The 12,823-nt window shown below is 51.3% G+C and overlaps 1 protein-coding gene across 1 annotated transcript in view; it reads left to right on the top strand.

The window, feature by feature from the left end:
- Positions 1 to 5,243, top strand: part of MARCO (macrophage receptor with collagenous structure) — a gene marked incomplete at both ends in the record, with an annotated part of 126,298 nt that extends 121,055 nt beyond the window's left edge. Inside the window, 5 exons of the mRNA XM_082841067.1 lie at positions 1,383 to 1,427; positions 2,355 to 2,453; positions 3,208 to 3,252; positions 3,740 to 3,916; positions 5,113 to 5,243. Of these exons, the coding sequence (XP_082697193.1) occupies positions 1,383 to 1,427; positions 2,355 to 2,453; positions 3,208 to 3,252; positions 3,740 to 3,916; positions 5,113 to 5,243 (497 nt within the window). The remainder of the gene's footprint in view (positions 1 to 1,382; positions 1,428 to 2,354; positions 2,454 to 3,207; positions 3,253 to 3,739; positions 3,917 to 5,112) is intronic.
- Positions 5,244 to 12,823: the final 7,580 nt, after the last annotated feature.

The following is a 12,823-nucleotide window of genomic DNA, read 5'->3' as shown; positions in this document are numbered from 1 at the left end:
AGCCACGGGCGAGGCCAGAGAAGGCTTCAGAGGCAGCAACATCTAGCATCTTAGCAGCTTTCACAGCCTTGATCCCATTCCCCAGGGGACCAAAGCGGTGAGGCTTTCCAAACCGAGGGACTGCAGTGGGCACAGCTGGCGCGGGGTGAGCTGGGGCCTGTCTGCCAGGGCCAACCTCGAAGGTCCCTCCAGCTTTTAGAAGATGCTCTCTGAGCCTCATTCTGGTCCTCAACTCAAACATGAGGGGCAGAACTAGTTGCCCTCTCAGATCTTTCCAGGGCTTCCCGCCTCCTTGGTGCCCAGGCTTGCGGCTGCAGCTCCTAGCTCCTCGGCCCTCGGGCTATCCTCCCCAGGCAGCGCCCGGCCTCAGATGAGCCCCTGAAAGGCTGCCAGGAGCCAGCACTGCTTGCTCATTATTCCAAGGAGGGATCCTGAAGAGGCCCACCAGGCCCCTCGCCTGCCCTCCACTGACCAGCACACAGTAGGTGCTCAGGAAAGCCAGGAACTGAAGTGGAAGGCAGGAACTTCCTCCAGGCAATTGGCAATGAGGGTAACCGAGTTCCTTGTGGTCTCTAGTGATCATCAAACGGGTGGGTTCTTGGTTAAGACTGAGCTGGCGTGGTGGGAGGGATACCAGTCAAGAGCATGGTGGGAGTGCATTCCCACTGTTACCCTCTAGTAACTGTTACTTCGTCGTCAATAATGAGCTTTAGTTTCCCCAAGTTTGTGTAACTGTCTTGGAGAGTCCTGTTTCTCTGAGAGACCATGGAGTTGCTAAACAAATAAATTATTATCCCACAATAAATTATGACCCAGCATGGTGCTGGGGATACTGGGTCTTCCATGTAATTTAGTGAATAAAGAGATGAATGGGAGGAAGGAAGAAGGATGTTTAGCTACACTGGGGGCCACAATGAAATAAACCAATAAACGCTATGGAATATCTACTGAGGGTGAGGGCCCCCCCAAAGCTCCTAGTGGCCACTGAGTCTCCTCCACAGTGTTTTAGAAATAAAAATAACTTTATTTTCGAAATATCTCTCAACTCTTTTTCAATAAAATGCAACAGAAAGGAATGGGATTGAATTTAGACACCAAGTCAGGTTATTTCTGGACAAGGAAGGCCAGCCACTGAGTCCGGGGTCTGTCCATCTAACCTAGACTTTCATCCAATACATTTCTATTTCACCCCAACACACGTCCCCATTTATCTGCAGTCTGTCTACATTTATGCTCTGCTAAAGAGGCTTTAAACAATAGTGGAGAACCAATGTACCTTTCCTTCTGCATTAATCAGACAGAAGGTAGAGGTTGTCTAAGATTAAAAGCATCTAATATCTATGTTTTATTATCTTCTCCCCTTTTTTGTATTTTGATCTTAGGACTTCAAGGACAGAAAGGAACAAAAGGAGAATCAGGAGTCCCAGGTAAAGTGCCGGCTTCATTTTCATTTCTCACAGTGATGACTGGAAGGGCTTGTGCTCCAAGGGTGGGTCTCGTCGACCCTGAAATCACGGCGGTAACCTCAGTAACCTTTCCCCAGAGTGTCTCCGCCTGCAGGGCTCTATGGCTCCAGCCTCAGACTCTTTGGGTGACAAACCTGGGGAAGGGGTGTAGAGAGAGGGGCGGGGGCAGAGGGGGTGGAAGGTAAAGAAAGCCAGGACAGCTGCCCCTGGTGGTGGCTGCAGGCGGCGCAGCCGCAGAGGAGCTGGGCGACCTTCCTCTCCAGTTGCCAGGTTGGTTGCATGGCCTCTATCTGCCTGTCCACATCTGCTTCGGTCCATCTCCCTCTACCCTTTGGCCCCCAAGGCGCCCCCCTCTTCCTGTTGCTTCTCACGGGGCTATCATCAAGGTCCTCGTGGGCCCCCGCCTTAGCTAGTGGCTGGTTACTGCGCCCTGCCCACAGCATTTCTAGTCTTCTCGCCAGCGCTACCCTGAGAAGCCAAAGCAACACTTCCCAGACACATTTCCTGAGCAGTCTTTCTTCCACCTGAGCTGGATATTCTATCCCTATTCTAAGTTACTGAAGGAGAAATTGAATCCTAGAAATGTTCTAGCAAATTCTCCCAGAATGGCTAGAACGTCCACACAATTATGCCATCCAATGAGGAACAACAGCCTTGGAATACTGTCAGCGATTTTCACCCGCTCGTCCTCAACCAGAGTTTACACAGGAGTCGGGGGATCAGGGCAGTGCCCTGCCCACCCAGGCTGAACATTCGAACAGCCCATTGATGGGGGCAGGGGGGGAACCTGGTGGTTTAGGACAACTCAGGCGCTAAACACCAAGGCCCTTGGTCCCCCTTGGAAAGCAGAGCAGAGCATCTGATGGAGGTGGTCTCTCTCCTCCGCAGGCCCTGCAGGCATGAAGGGAGAGATGGGAAGCCCAGGCCTGGTCGGCCTCAAGGGGGCACCTGGACCAGACGGCCGAAAGGGAGAGCCCGGAGCGAAAGGTAAGGCCTCGGTTTCTGATGTGAGGGTTCTAAGGAGAGGCCTGTCATAAGGTGCTGGGAGTTTTCAGAACCAGAAGGGTAGAGGTTTAGTGGCTCTGTGGCCAAGTCCTGTGCTGGGATCGCCCTCAGCGCTGAGCTTACAGAGGAGAATAAGGCACGGCCGGGCACTCCAAGTGGCAGGCCGGTGACCATGCACTGGCATCACACCCAGTCAGGCCCTGGACCACACAGTCGCCATGACTGATGGCAGGAGAGACTTCTAACTCCATGTCTCTTGAATGTTCCTCTCTAATAGAGCTTAAATCCTTCCTGCTGTGGCTCAGGCCCATTTCTTCTTCCTTTTTTTTTTTTTTCTTGCGGTACACGGGCTTCTCACTGTTGTGGCCTCTCCCGTTGCGGAGCACAGGCTCGGGACGCGCAGGCTCAGCGGCCATGGCTCACGGGCCCAGCCGCTCCGCGGCATGTGGGATCTTCCCGGACCGGGGCACGAACCCGCGTCCCCTGCATCGGCAGGCGGACTCTCAACCACTGCACTGCCAGGGAAGCCCCAGGCCCATTTCTTCTTGCTCACCCATGGGATCCCACGGCACATCCAGTCCCCATGATGCCAGGTGGCTGGCAAAGCTGAAGGGGGGAGTCTGACCCTCACCCCTCCACCCTCCTGCCCGCCCCTCCTCCCCACTGCTGGCAAAGGAGGGCAAGGGGGTCCTGGCTTGGTTTCCTTCGAACTGTGTGGTTTTTCTCCTCATGATAGGATCTTCTGGGACGAAAGGAGCAAAGGGAGAAAAAGGTCAAAAAGGTAATTGCTATTTCTGTTCTCTTTAATGTGTGTTTCAGAGGTTACTCTGTACTTGAAAATTGTAGGTGTGCTAGGGGGAGAGGCCTTGGTTGTCAGAGAGATTCCTCATTTGGGGGGAAAGCTAAGGGCTTGTCCCTTGAATAAGCCTGCCCGTGGCACAGAGCCACAGATAACACCTTCCTCCCTCCCTCCCTCCTTTCCTCCCCCTTTTTTATGGACAACACAAGGCTAAACATGGTGGGCTGGATTTGCAAGGCCAGCTGCAGAGGGACCTGCCCCCATGGCCTCGCACCTGCAGGCCCAGGTGCACAGAGCCGCTGGTTGTGCTGGTGCCAGCATGTGGGATCTTCCCAGCTGTGGTGGCAGCCAAGCAGGAGGCTTCTTTGCCCTAACTATAGGACTTCCAGAAATGAAACGGCAGAGCCCACATTCACACAAAGCCCTGGGCTGCTTCCCTCACCTCTCCCGTGTGTGTTTTGTCATCCAGGCGAATCCATGGTATCCGTCCGGATTGCTGGCTCTAGGAACCGAGGCCGGGCTGAAATTTACTATAATGGAGCCTGGGGGACAATTTGCGATGATGACTGGGACAATTCAGATGCCACCGTCTTCTGCCGCATGCTGGGTTTCTCTTCGGGAACTGCCGTTTTCAACGTGGGAGCTGGTAAGTGAATCGATCCTCAACCAGGAGCCTCTTTCCTTGAGGTGCTGATGTGGGCTTTCTCTCCCTGGTAGGGTGTTGGCAACCATTGGTTGCAAGTGACTCCGCTTGGTTGCGTTAAAAGAAAAGGATTGGTTCAAGCAACTGAAAAGTTCTGCAGCCCAGGACCCCAGCTTACATCCTTCAGACTTGGCAGCCCCAGGAGAAAGAAGGCTCTCTTCCCCAAAGGGACAGCAAAGGCTTGTTTGAGTTGCTGTCTGTCCAGCCCTAAAGCCAGAATGCCATGTGTCGGAGGGTGTTTGTGAGGGACACTCTCTGGACAGCTGAGGGGCTGGAGCTGGGAGAACAGAGAAGGACACAGAGCAGGCAGCACAGTGGTCATCCCAGCTCTCTGGAACCTGAAGGTCTAGGTGGCCCAAGCTTGATCATCTTCAAGGAGAAGGTGGAAGGGAAGAGAAAACGAATCAGAGCAGGGACCTCCTAAAATCAGTTTTGGAAAGATGTCCTGGGGTGCTAGAGACTCAGCTACGTCTTGCAGCAAAATGTTTAGACTTTCAACAAAAGAGTTAAGCTCCAGGCCTGAGACCATTTCTGAGCTGATCTGACAGGGACACTAGGCCCGTTTCTCCTGCCCCCACCCCAAAATGTTCTCTCCCCTTACCCCTCCCCACAACCCCACCAAAATGCATACCTACTTTTCAATCTGAGTCCAGTTGGATTACAAAACTCCTTTAAAATACACATTCTCCTAAACAGATTAAGCCTCTATAGATGGTCACACTGTAGTGTCAATTACGGAAATCAAATCATCCGGTAATTCCTCTGAGCTCCTGATCTGAAATCAGTTATATCAGAAGGAAGGCGGTTTGAGGAAGGTGTGAGTGATTTAGAACACGTGAATGGCCTGTTTACAAAGGCATTTAAGGAAGAGACAAACCCTAGAGATCCTAGGAGGAGATTTCAACTCATGCTTGGGTTACATATTAAATACTCGGATGAGACTTTTGTCAAAAGGTAGAAAGAAGAACAGAGGCAGAGCCATCGTAAGAGAGCAGACCAGCCATCAGCACGGTGGGCCTGGGCACATGTGGGAGAAATTGGCAGTCTAGCTCCCCGTGGAAGACCCTGAGGACAGACAGGCTATGCTGCTTGGACCCTAATCCCACTCTCCTCTCCCTCCTTGCTTTTGCTGTGTCCAGGCACTGGGACCATCTGGCTGGACAACGTTGCGTGTCAAGGGTCGGAATCGAGCCTGTGGAGCTGCAGCAAGAACAGCTGGGGCTCTCACAACTGCAACCACAGTGAGGATGCGGGTGTGGACTGCAGATGACCCCACAGGCCATTCACTGCTCTGCCCCCAAGGCGTCCACAGCCAAGACACTCAGCCCACGAAGGGAGGCCGTGCTCTCTGAGGGGCTTCCTGGGGTGGCTGACAGCCTCTGAAGTGGGCTTGCTAATAAAGCTCAAAGCGCTACCTGGCACCGCCTTGCGCCGTGGCTGGAATCACTAGCTCGTCCCTCCTGCCCACTCCCTGCACACAGCCTTTCACTGAGTCCTAACGTTCCCTGCACCCCCATTCCCACGCACGGGGACAGTGGAGTCTCAGCTCAGAGCCGGGGAGGCTGAGGGTACGGGGGGGCTGAAATGCAATGCTGAAAGCGAGGCTCACCTGTAGACAGAAGTAGTCATGACCAGCCTTTCAATCAATCCGATGTAGCGTCTCTGCACAGCAGCGGGCTCTCCCTCCAGCACTGGAGCTGCTCGGCAGCAAACGAAGAGGCCGCGCGTAGCTGACACCAGGTTGCATGGAAAATAGGAAATGTACGATTAAGCATGAAAATTTGATCTCATTAGGATGTGAGCTCCATAAATGCAGTAAATATTTATGGAATGAACGACTGAATTAAACCAAGAAGGTAGAGCAGCTCACCCTCTCTGGGAAATTTGGCCTCCCTCTCCCTTTGCAGTCTTCCCCTGGGATACATATTCTCTGAGCGCAGTCACATGCTCTCGCCCTCTCCCTCCAGGTGCTGTAAATGGTTCAGGTAAGTGTGAAATCTGGGAGAGTGGGGTGCATGGGATCTGAGGCATCACCGTTCACACTTGACCTGTAAGGAGCTCAGCCTCAGGGCGTTAGGAGACTTGCCCAGGGACACTTGTAAATGGTGGAACGGAGGAGGAGCCGCGGAAGGGCTGGGAGATGGAGTGGACACCTCAGGGCTTTCTGCCTCAAGAGCTCAACCAGCCACCCAGGACCCAATATGCACTTTCAGAGGCAGCAGCTGCACACTCAGCACGAAGGGCAGAGCTGCAGGGGGACGTGAGGGCTCTCTGGCCCTGGGCAGGGAGAGGGGCATGGGACGGGGGGTTGAAAGCTGCCTGTCTTCATTTGTCAGAAACCTCTATAATGATGCAGGTTTTCCTGGCACTTTGCGATAGGGGAGTGGTAGGTCAGTCAGGGAGGAAAGAGGACATTGTAAGCCCTATCAGGGGGTGCTGGGATATAATATTTTGCAAATGGTAACTAATGTGTCTTATCAGCCTCCTTATCTCTCCAGTCTTCTTGCCTGTTCCTTGTTTCCCACCCCCCCATTCCCCCACCCCCGTAAAGGAAGGAAAGGGCAGGTACAGCCTGAAACAAAGATGTCATCTCTCCCGTCTGAACCTCAGAGCTGACTTCCTGAACCTCTTTAGAAAGAGGAGAGCCGTGAAAATAGAGCTGAAAGCAGAAATAGTTTTCTAGTTTTTTCCATTTAGCTTATCAAAAGCCAAGCCTGGCTGACTTGATTATAGTGTTTTAAAAGTGCAGGAGGTCTGAACAGAGCAATCAGGAAGGGAGGATACCATGAAAGCCCCCTGCCCCTCAGAGGGGAAGGTGGGAAAGGAGACAAGGAGACAAAAATAGAGGAGGGTCCTCCCTGGAGTCTCAGGCCCAACTCTCCCACCTTCATCTCCTCTCCCAGGATCTGCCTCCTCCAAGAATGATGCACTGTGGGACTGGTTCCTGCCTGGGGGAGCCCTTCCATCATCCTCAGGGATGTGTCAGTAGGCATGCTCTCTCTCTCTCTCTCTCTCTCTCTCTCTCTCTCTCTCTCTCTCTCACACACACACACACACACACACACACACACACACACACACACATCTTTCCACAGGAACAAACGACAGTTTACAGGCACAGAAGAGACAAAATCCTTGCAGAGAATAGATCTCCTGAGCTCTGGCCACCTGTATGTCCACCAACTGCCTCCACACGGGTATCTCGAAGGCCAGGCAGCTAAAGCCTGCCCCCATCTCAGCCGATGGCTCCCTCCATCCAGGGTCCAAGACAGAAACTGAGTGTCAAATGCCATGCCTCCACCAGGCACCAAGTCTCACTCATTCTACCTCCCAAACCTCTCCATCTCTGCCACCAAGATGATCCAGGCCCCAGCCCCAGTGGCCTGGGTGCTTGGAACTTCTCCTAATTAGTCTCTTGCATCCACCGTGCTCTACAAACCACCTATTCGTTCTGCAGGCAGCAGCCTGAGAGATCTTTAGAAATGATACAGCTCACCATGCCACTCCCTGCCTATAGCCTTCAGTGGCTCCCCATTCCCTTAGGCAGTGGGTCAAACTCACCATCACGGCTTACAAGGATGTGCCCCTGACAATCTCACCTGGTCCTCCAGCAACCTTAATGTTTTGTTTCCCCTCTGTCACATCCAGTCCTTTGTTCATGCAGTTTCTCTTATGCAATGTCTCTTACACAATAGACTCATGACAAATATTTTCTGACTGGCTCCCTGAATAAATGAATGACTGCCTGAACAAATGAAGGAATGCTAAACAGAGCGCTTAGCTTCTCGTATTGGGATTGCTTCATAGTCTTTCCTCAGATGGGAGGCACACCCTTGTTGTGCCCCGTACTCTAATTTTTGTGATTAAAGACCCCTGCATCCCCACCCACTAAACAGGTTCCCCCATACAAAGGAATGATTTTCTCCAGAGGCAAATCTAATCCGAGGCCTTTTACAAGATTAGCTTTCAAAACAAAATCGTGGGGTCCAACTTTTACAAGGTGTATTGTAAATTTTCAAAGTTCTTATCGGGCTTCCCTGGTGGCGCAGTGGTTGAGAGTCCGCCTGCCGATGCTGGTCCGGGAAGATCCCACGTGCCGCGGAGCGTCTGGGCCCGTGAGCCATGGCCACTGAGCCTGCGCGTCCGGAGCCTGTGCTCCGCAATGGGAGAGGCCACAGCAGTGAGAGGCCCACGTACCGCAAAAAAAAAAAAAAAAAAAAGTTCTTATCTTCCTGCTGCCTCAGCATCGCCGCAAACAGGCTATGAGCACCAGCCCAGGTGACCAGGTGCACCAGTGTGATAAGCTGGGCCCTGCCACAAATTCCCCTTCCTCCCTTCCTGTCGCTGTGACCTAATGACATTCAAACGCACCAATGAAATCCCCTCACACTGTTTGACTGTGTACCCCACCCACCCCCTCCCCGACAAAGGCCCTCACCCACGGGTTCTCACCCTTTCCCGGCTCCCTGCCTGCGTGGCTGACCCACCCCCTTGGTGCTCTCTGTGGGTGGCTCCCCCTCAGCCTGCAGCGACTCTGTCTCACTAGGACCTGTGAGTGTAATAGACTTTGTTTTCCCCTCCTGGGTCTCCTCCTGAGGCTGCACCTGACCGACTAACCCCTAAAAGGACACAGCACACCAGAACATCATATGATACAAGCGGTATCATTTGCATCTCATACATAAGCAAATTGAGTCACTGAGAGGTTCAGTACCAGGGTATGCTGGTCCCAATTCACCACCTTTCTATTCACGTTGCCTTTGCGACGTGACCGCAGCTCTTCTCAACAGGAACCAAAGCTGTTACTGCTCCACTCCCTCGCTTGGAATTCCTGCCACGATATGAAACCAAGCCCAGGCTAAGCTGCTGGGGGAGAAGTGAGCATGTGAAGAAGGACCCAGTTACCCCAGCAGAGGCCATCCCCCGCGAGCCAGCCAACAGCTGGCCCCAGTCACGTTAGCGAGCCCAGCAGAGACTGGTCAAGCCCATATCAGAAGGACTCACTGCCCAAGCGACCCATAAACTCATGAGTCATCACAGATGGTTGCAACTGAAAGCCACTAGGTTTGGGGGTGGTTCGTTAGGTAGCAATAACGGCCAAATAAAACTATACACAGCCAGTGAGAAGTAGAGGGGAAGTCACACAGCCCGGAGAGTTGCTGCCTGCAGCTCCTCCTGGTGGGTCCTCTGCTAAGCTCTCAGGCTGAGGTAAGCTGAGGAAGTCCCTTTAGAACCGCAGAGACCACAGAAAGTAGTTGCAGTGTGTGGCACGCTGGTGCTGTGGCTGACAGGCGGCTGATGGTGGGACTGAAGAGGAACTGGGTAAAACTAGCAGGAGCGCATCCTCAATGGTCAGAGAACAGGCTGGGCGGCTGGGGCCGCCATATGTTGGGCATGACCTCTGTGTGACACTACCGTCCACTTGAAATAACTCTCCTCCCTCCTGCTTCCCTTTCCTGGGGACTCTGTGCCCTGTCTGAGGCCGGCAGCACAGACACCAACGCTGAGCATACTGGCTGGGTGCCATGGAGATGGCAGGGTCCTCTGTGTGCAAGACTCCCATCATTTCCCTGCCTGGAAGGGCAAGCACAGAGAGTTTCCCAGCATCCAGCTGGACAGGTGCAGCTCGGAACTGAGGTTCTGGAGCCTGACTGCCTGGGTTAGGATCTGGTACTGCCATGTAGTAGGTCTTTACCTGCACAATCAAGTTACTGAAACTCTCTGGGCTTTCCTCATCTGTAAAATAAAGACAGTAACCGTTCCTCCCTGTCAGAGTTCTTGTGAGGATTAATTGAAAAGGTAAGTTAAAAGAAAGCGTCTTAAATGGTGCCTGGCACGTGGTAAATGCTTGGTCTCGGTTATTATGATCCTTCAAGACCCTTCACAGCCATCCCTTGCCCCCAACACTGCCCCACTGAGCCCCCTGCACCAGGCAGTGGGTCTCCTCAGGGCCCACCCATCTGCACCAGGCTTGTGGAGAGGATGAACCAGGATGTATGTCTGTGGGTCCTCCAGAAGCCCACACATATGGAGCTGGGAGTGGGAGAGGTTTATTGCGAGGAAGGCCTGTGAAAGATGCAAGGTGGAGGCAGAGTCTCAGACCGACATGTAGCCATGACAGAGTCTCAGCCAGCTCTACAGGGAGACAGGAGCAAAGATGGCCCCTCAGAGGAGTGCTGTGTTGGGCAAGAATAGTCAGGCCCTAGTCCCTCCTCCCAACTCAGTCCCCTGGCCGGGGTCTGCCCCAGAAGTGCAGGACCTTGGCCCAGATGTGAGGGTGGATTTGGTATGATGCTGCCCTGAAGCTGGGCACTCCAAGCTGAACAGCAGGTTCTCTCTTGAAGCCAGAGACCCAGAAGCACCGCTATGGCTGCTACAGATGGTTTGCTTAAAAGAGGGTGGGACTTAGGATCAGATTCAAAGCCAGCACCGATGACCAGTTGTGTGGCTTTGGGGACATCACATAACCTCTCTCAGTTTCTGCTTCACATCCGTGAAATGGGACTATGATGATGATGATGATGATAAAAACAAAAATAAAATATTACCTTATGTGGATTAGCTGTGTGCCCTTGACATACGCTGGGTACTGACTAACAGCAACATTTATTAGAACAGCTCCTGACTCCAAGCCTGTTCTTACCATGTCTCCACACCCACAATATCTTCCCTTCTTCCATCCACTACTCCAGAATCCTCCCCACCCTTTAATACCCAGCTCAAATTGTACTTCCTTTAGGAAACCTTCCCTGATGGCTCTCACTCCAGAGACATCTTTCTTTTCGCTTAATCCCTTTGGCCCATCCATGAAAGGAAGGAAAACTCAGTGCAGAAGCTGATATTTTAAGTGCCTACTGCGGGGTATGCATCATGCTAGCTGCATTATATTTTTGTGTTGGTGACCCATGACCTTACTTACTCTTCACAGCAACATTGAGTGGGATGTTCTATTATTATCTCCATTTTACAGATGGAAAAACTGAGCCTGAGAGAAATAAAATGACTTTCCTTTGGTCATTAGAACTCATCTCCAGTTCTTCTAGTTCTGAAGACTATTTCATTTGCACCATGCTGGACTCAGGAGGCTTTCAGAAAATTTATATTTTTGCAACATAGGAAACTGCATTATTAAAATTATACACAAATAGCACTCACCTGATAGGGTTGTTCTAAGCCTATGAGACTGAGGAGGGGCTCAGAACTCAAGGAATTCATTCATTCAAACACTCTTCAGTTTTTTGGGGTTTTTTTGCGGTACGCGGGCCTCTCACTGTTGTGGCCTCTCCCGTTGCAGAGCACAGGCTCCGGACGCACAGGCTCAGCGGCCATGGCTCATGGCCCCAGCTGCTCTGCAGCATGTGGGATCTTCCCGGACCGGGGCACGAACCCATGTCCCCTGCATCGGCAGGAGGACTCTCAACCACTGCGCCACCGGGGAAGCCCCTCTTCAGTTTTATTCAGTGGCAGGGTAATCGGAGGTGAATTATTTCAAGTCCCAGGAATACAAACCATCAAGTCACAAAAGAGAGTCAATACACTAGTAAACATATATATTAAAAATGTTCATCCTCACTTATAATAAAAGAAATGCAAAAAGAGGGAGATCATTTATTTGCACATCAAATTGGCAATTTAAAAAATCCTTGGTGTTGGTCAGAGAGGAGAGAAACTATGAATAGAAATAAAAATAGATTTCCTAGGGCGGGATGGGAGGGTGTTGAAATTTGGCAAGATGTGACCTGAACTTTCTGAAATAGAAAAAGGGGCTGATGAGAAATGCCCACCGTATCAGTTAGTTATTGCTGCATAACAACTTACACCAAGATTTGGTAGGTTACATTATTTATACTAACTCCTGCATCTGCAGGTCAGCTGGACATTGGCTGAGCTGGGCTGGGCTCAACCAGGCAGCTCTGCTGCAAGCTGTGGTCCAGCTGAGCTTGGCTCCTCTCTGTGGGTCAGGCTTAGGGCTGCTCTACCTGTATCCTTCTAGAACTTAACCTTATTGTGAAGGCAGCGGCATGAAAGAGCAAGAAGGAGCATATGATGCCTCTTAAGCCCTGGGATCAGCAGTGGCACACTGTCACCCACATTTCACTGGCCAAAGGAAGTCACATGGCCGAGCACAAAGTCCCTGGGCAGTTGAAGCTCCCTCCACCTCTGGCGGGAGGACAGCAAAGGGGCAAAGGGCATGTATTGGGGGTGGGGTGGGTAGGATGCAGAACTGGGGCTAGTGAGGCACCCACTGGAGTGGATCAAAGTTCTTTGGAGCATTGTGTATACCACTGTGGAGTCACACAGTTGCTCTGGTACTGTCACCTTATGTAAATTCAACTACCTGACTTCAGAAAAATTAAAAGAAAAATGGCAATGTAAATAGTGGCCTAAAGTTCTATTTCACACATACCTTTTTAAATAGATGCTACACATTATATACTGACACATGCACATTACTATACATGTCTGTGCATATGGAAGACTATACTTCATGAGCGACTTAAGTGGTTTTCAAAGATATTTGAATATGGTGGTAGACCTCGGAGGTATGGTGGGTTCAGTTCCAGACCACTGCAATAAAGCAAGTATCACAATAGAGTAAGTCACGTGAATATTTTGGTTTCCCAGTTCATATAAAAGTTATGTCTACATTCTACTGTAGTTTATCAAGTGTGCAATAGCATTATGTTTAAAAAACAATGTACATACTTTTTTTTTTGTATTTGGTGTGTATTTTTTAATTAATTTTTATTGGAGTATAGTTGCTTTACAATGTTGTTAGCATCTTGCTGTGAAGCAAAGTGAATAAGTCATATGTATGCATATATCCACTCTTTTTTAGGTTTCCTTCCC

The sequence above is a fragment of the Leucopleurus acutus genome, assembly GCF_964270905.1.
Source record: "Leucopleurus acutus genome assembly, chromosome: 6".
NCBI classification, from domain to species: Eukaryota; Metazoa; Chordata; class Mammalia; order Artiodactyla; family Delphinidae; genus Leucopleurus; species Leucopleurus acutus.
Note: the sequence above shows the minus strand (reverse complement) of the source record. Positions and strands in the feature narration are given on the sequence as shown.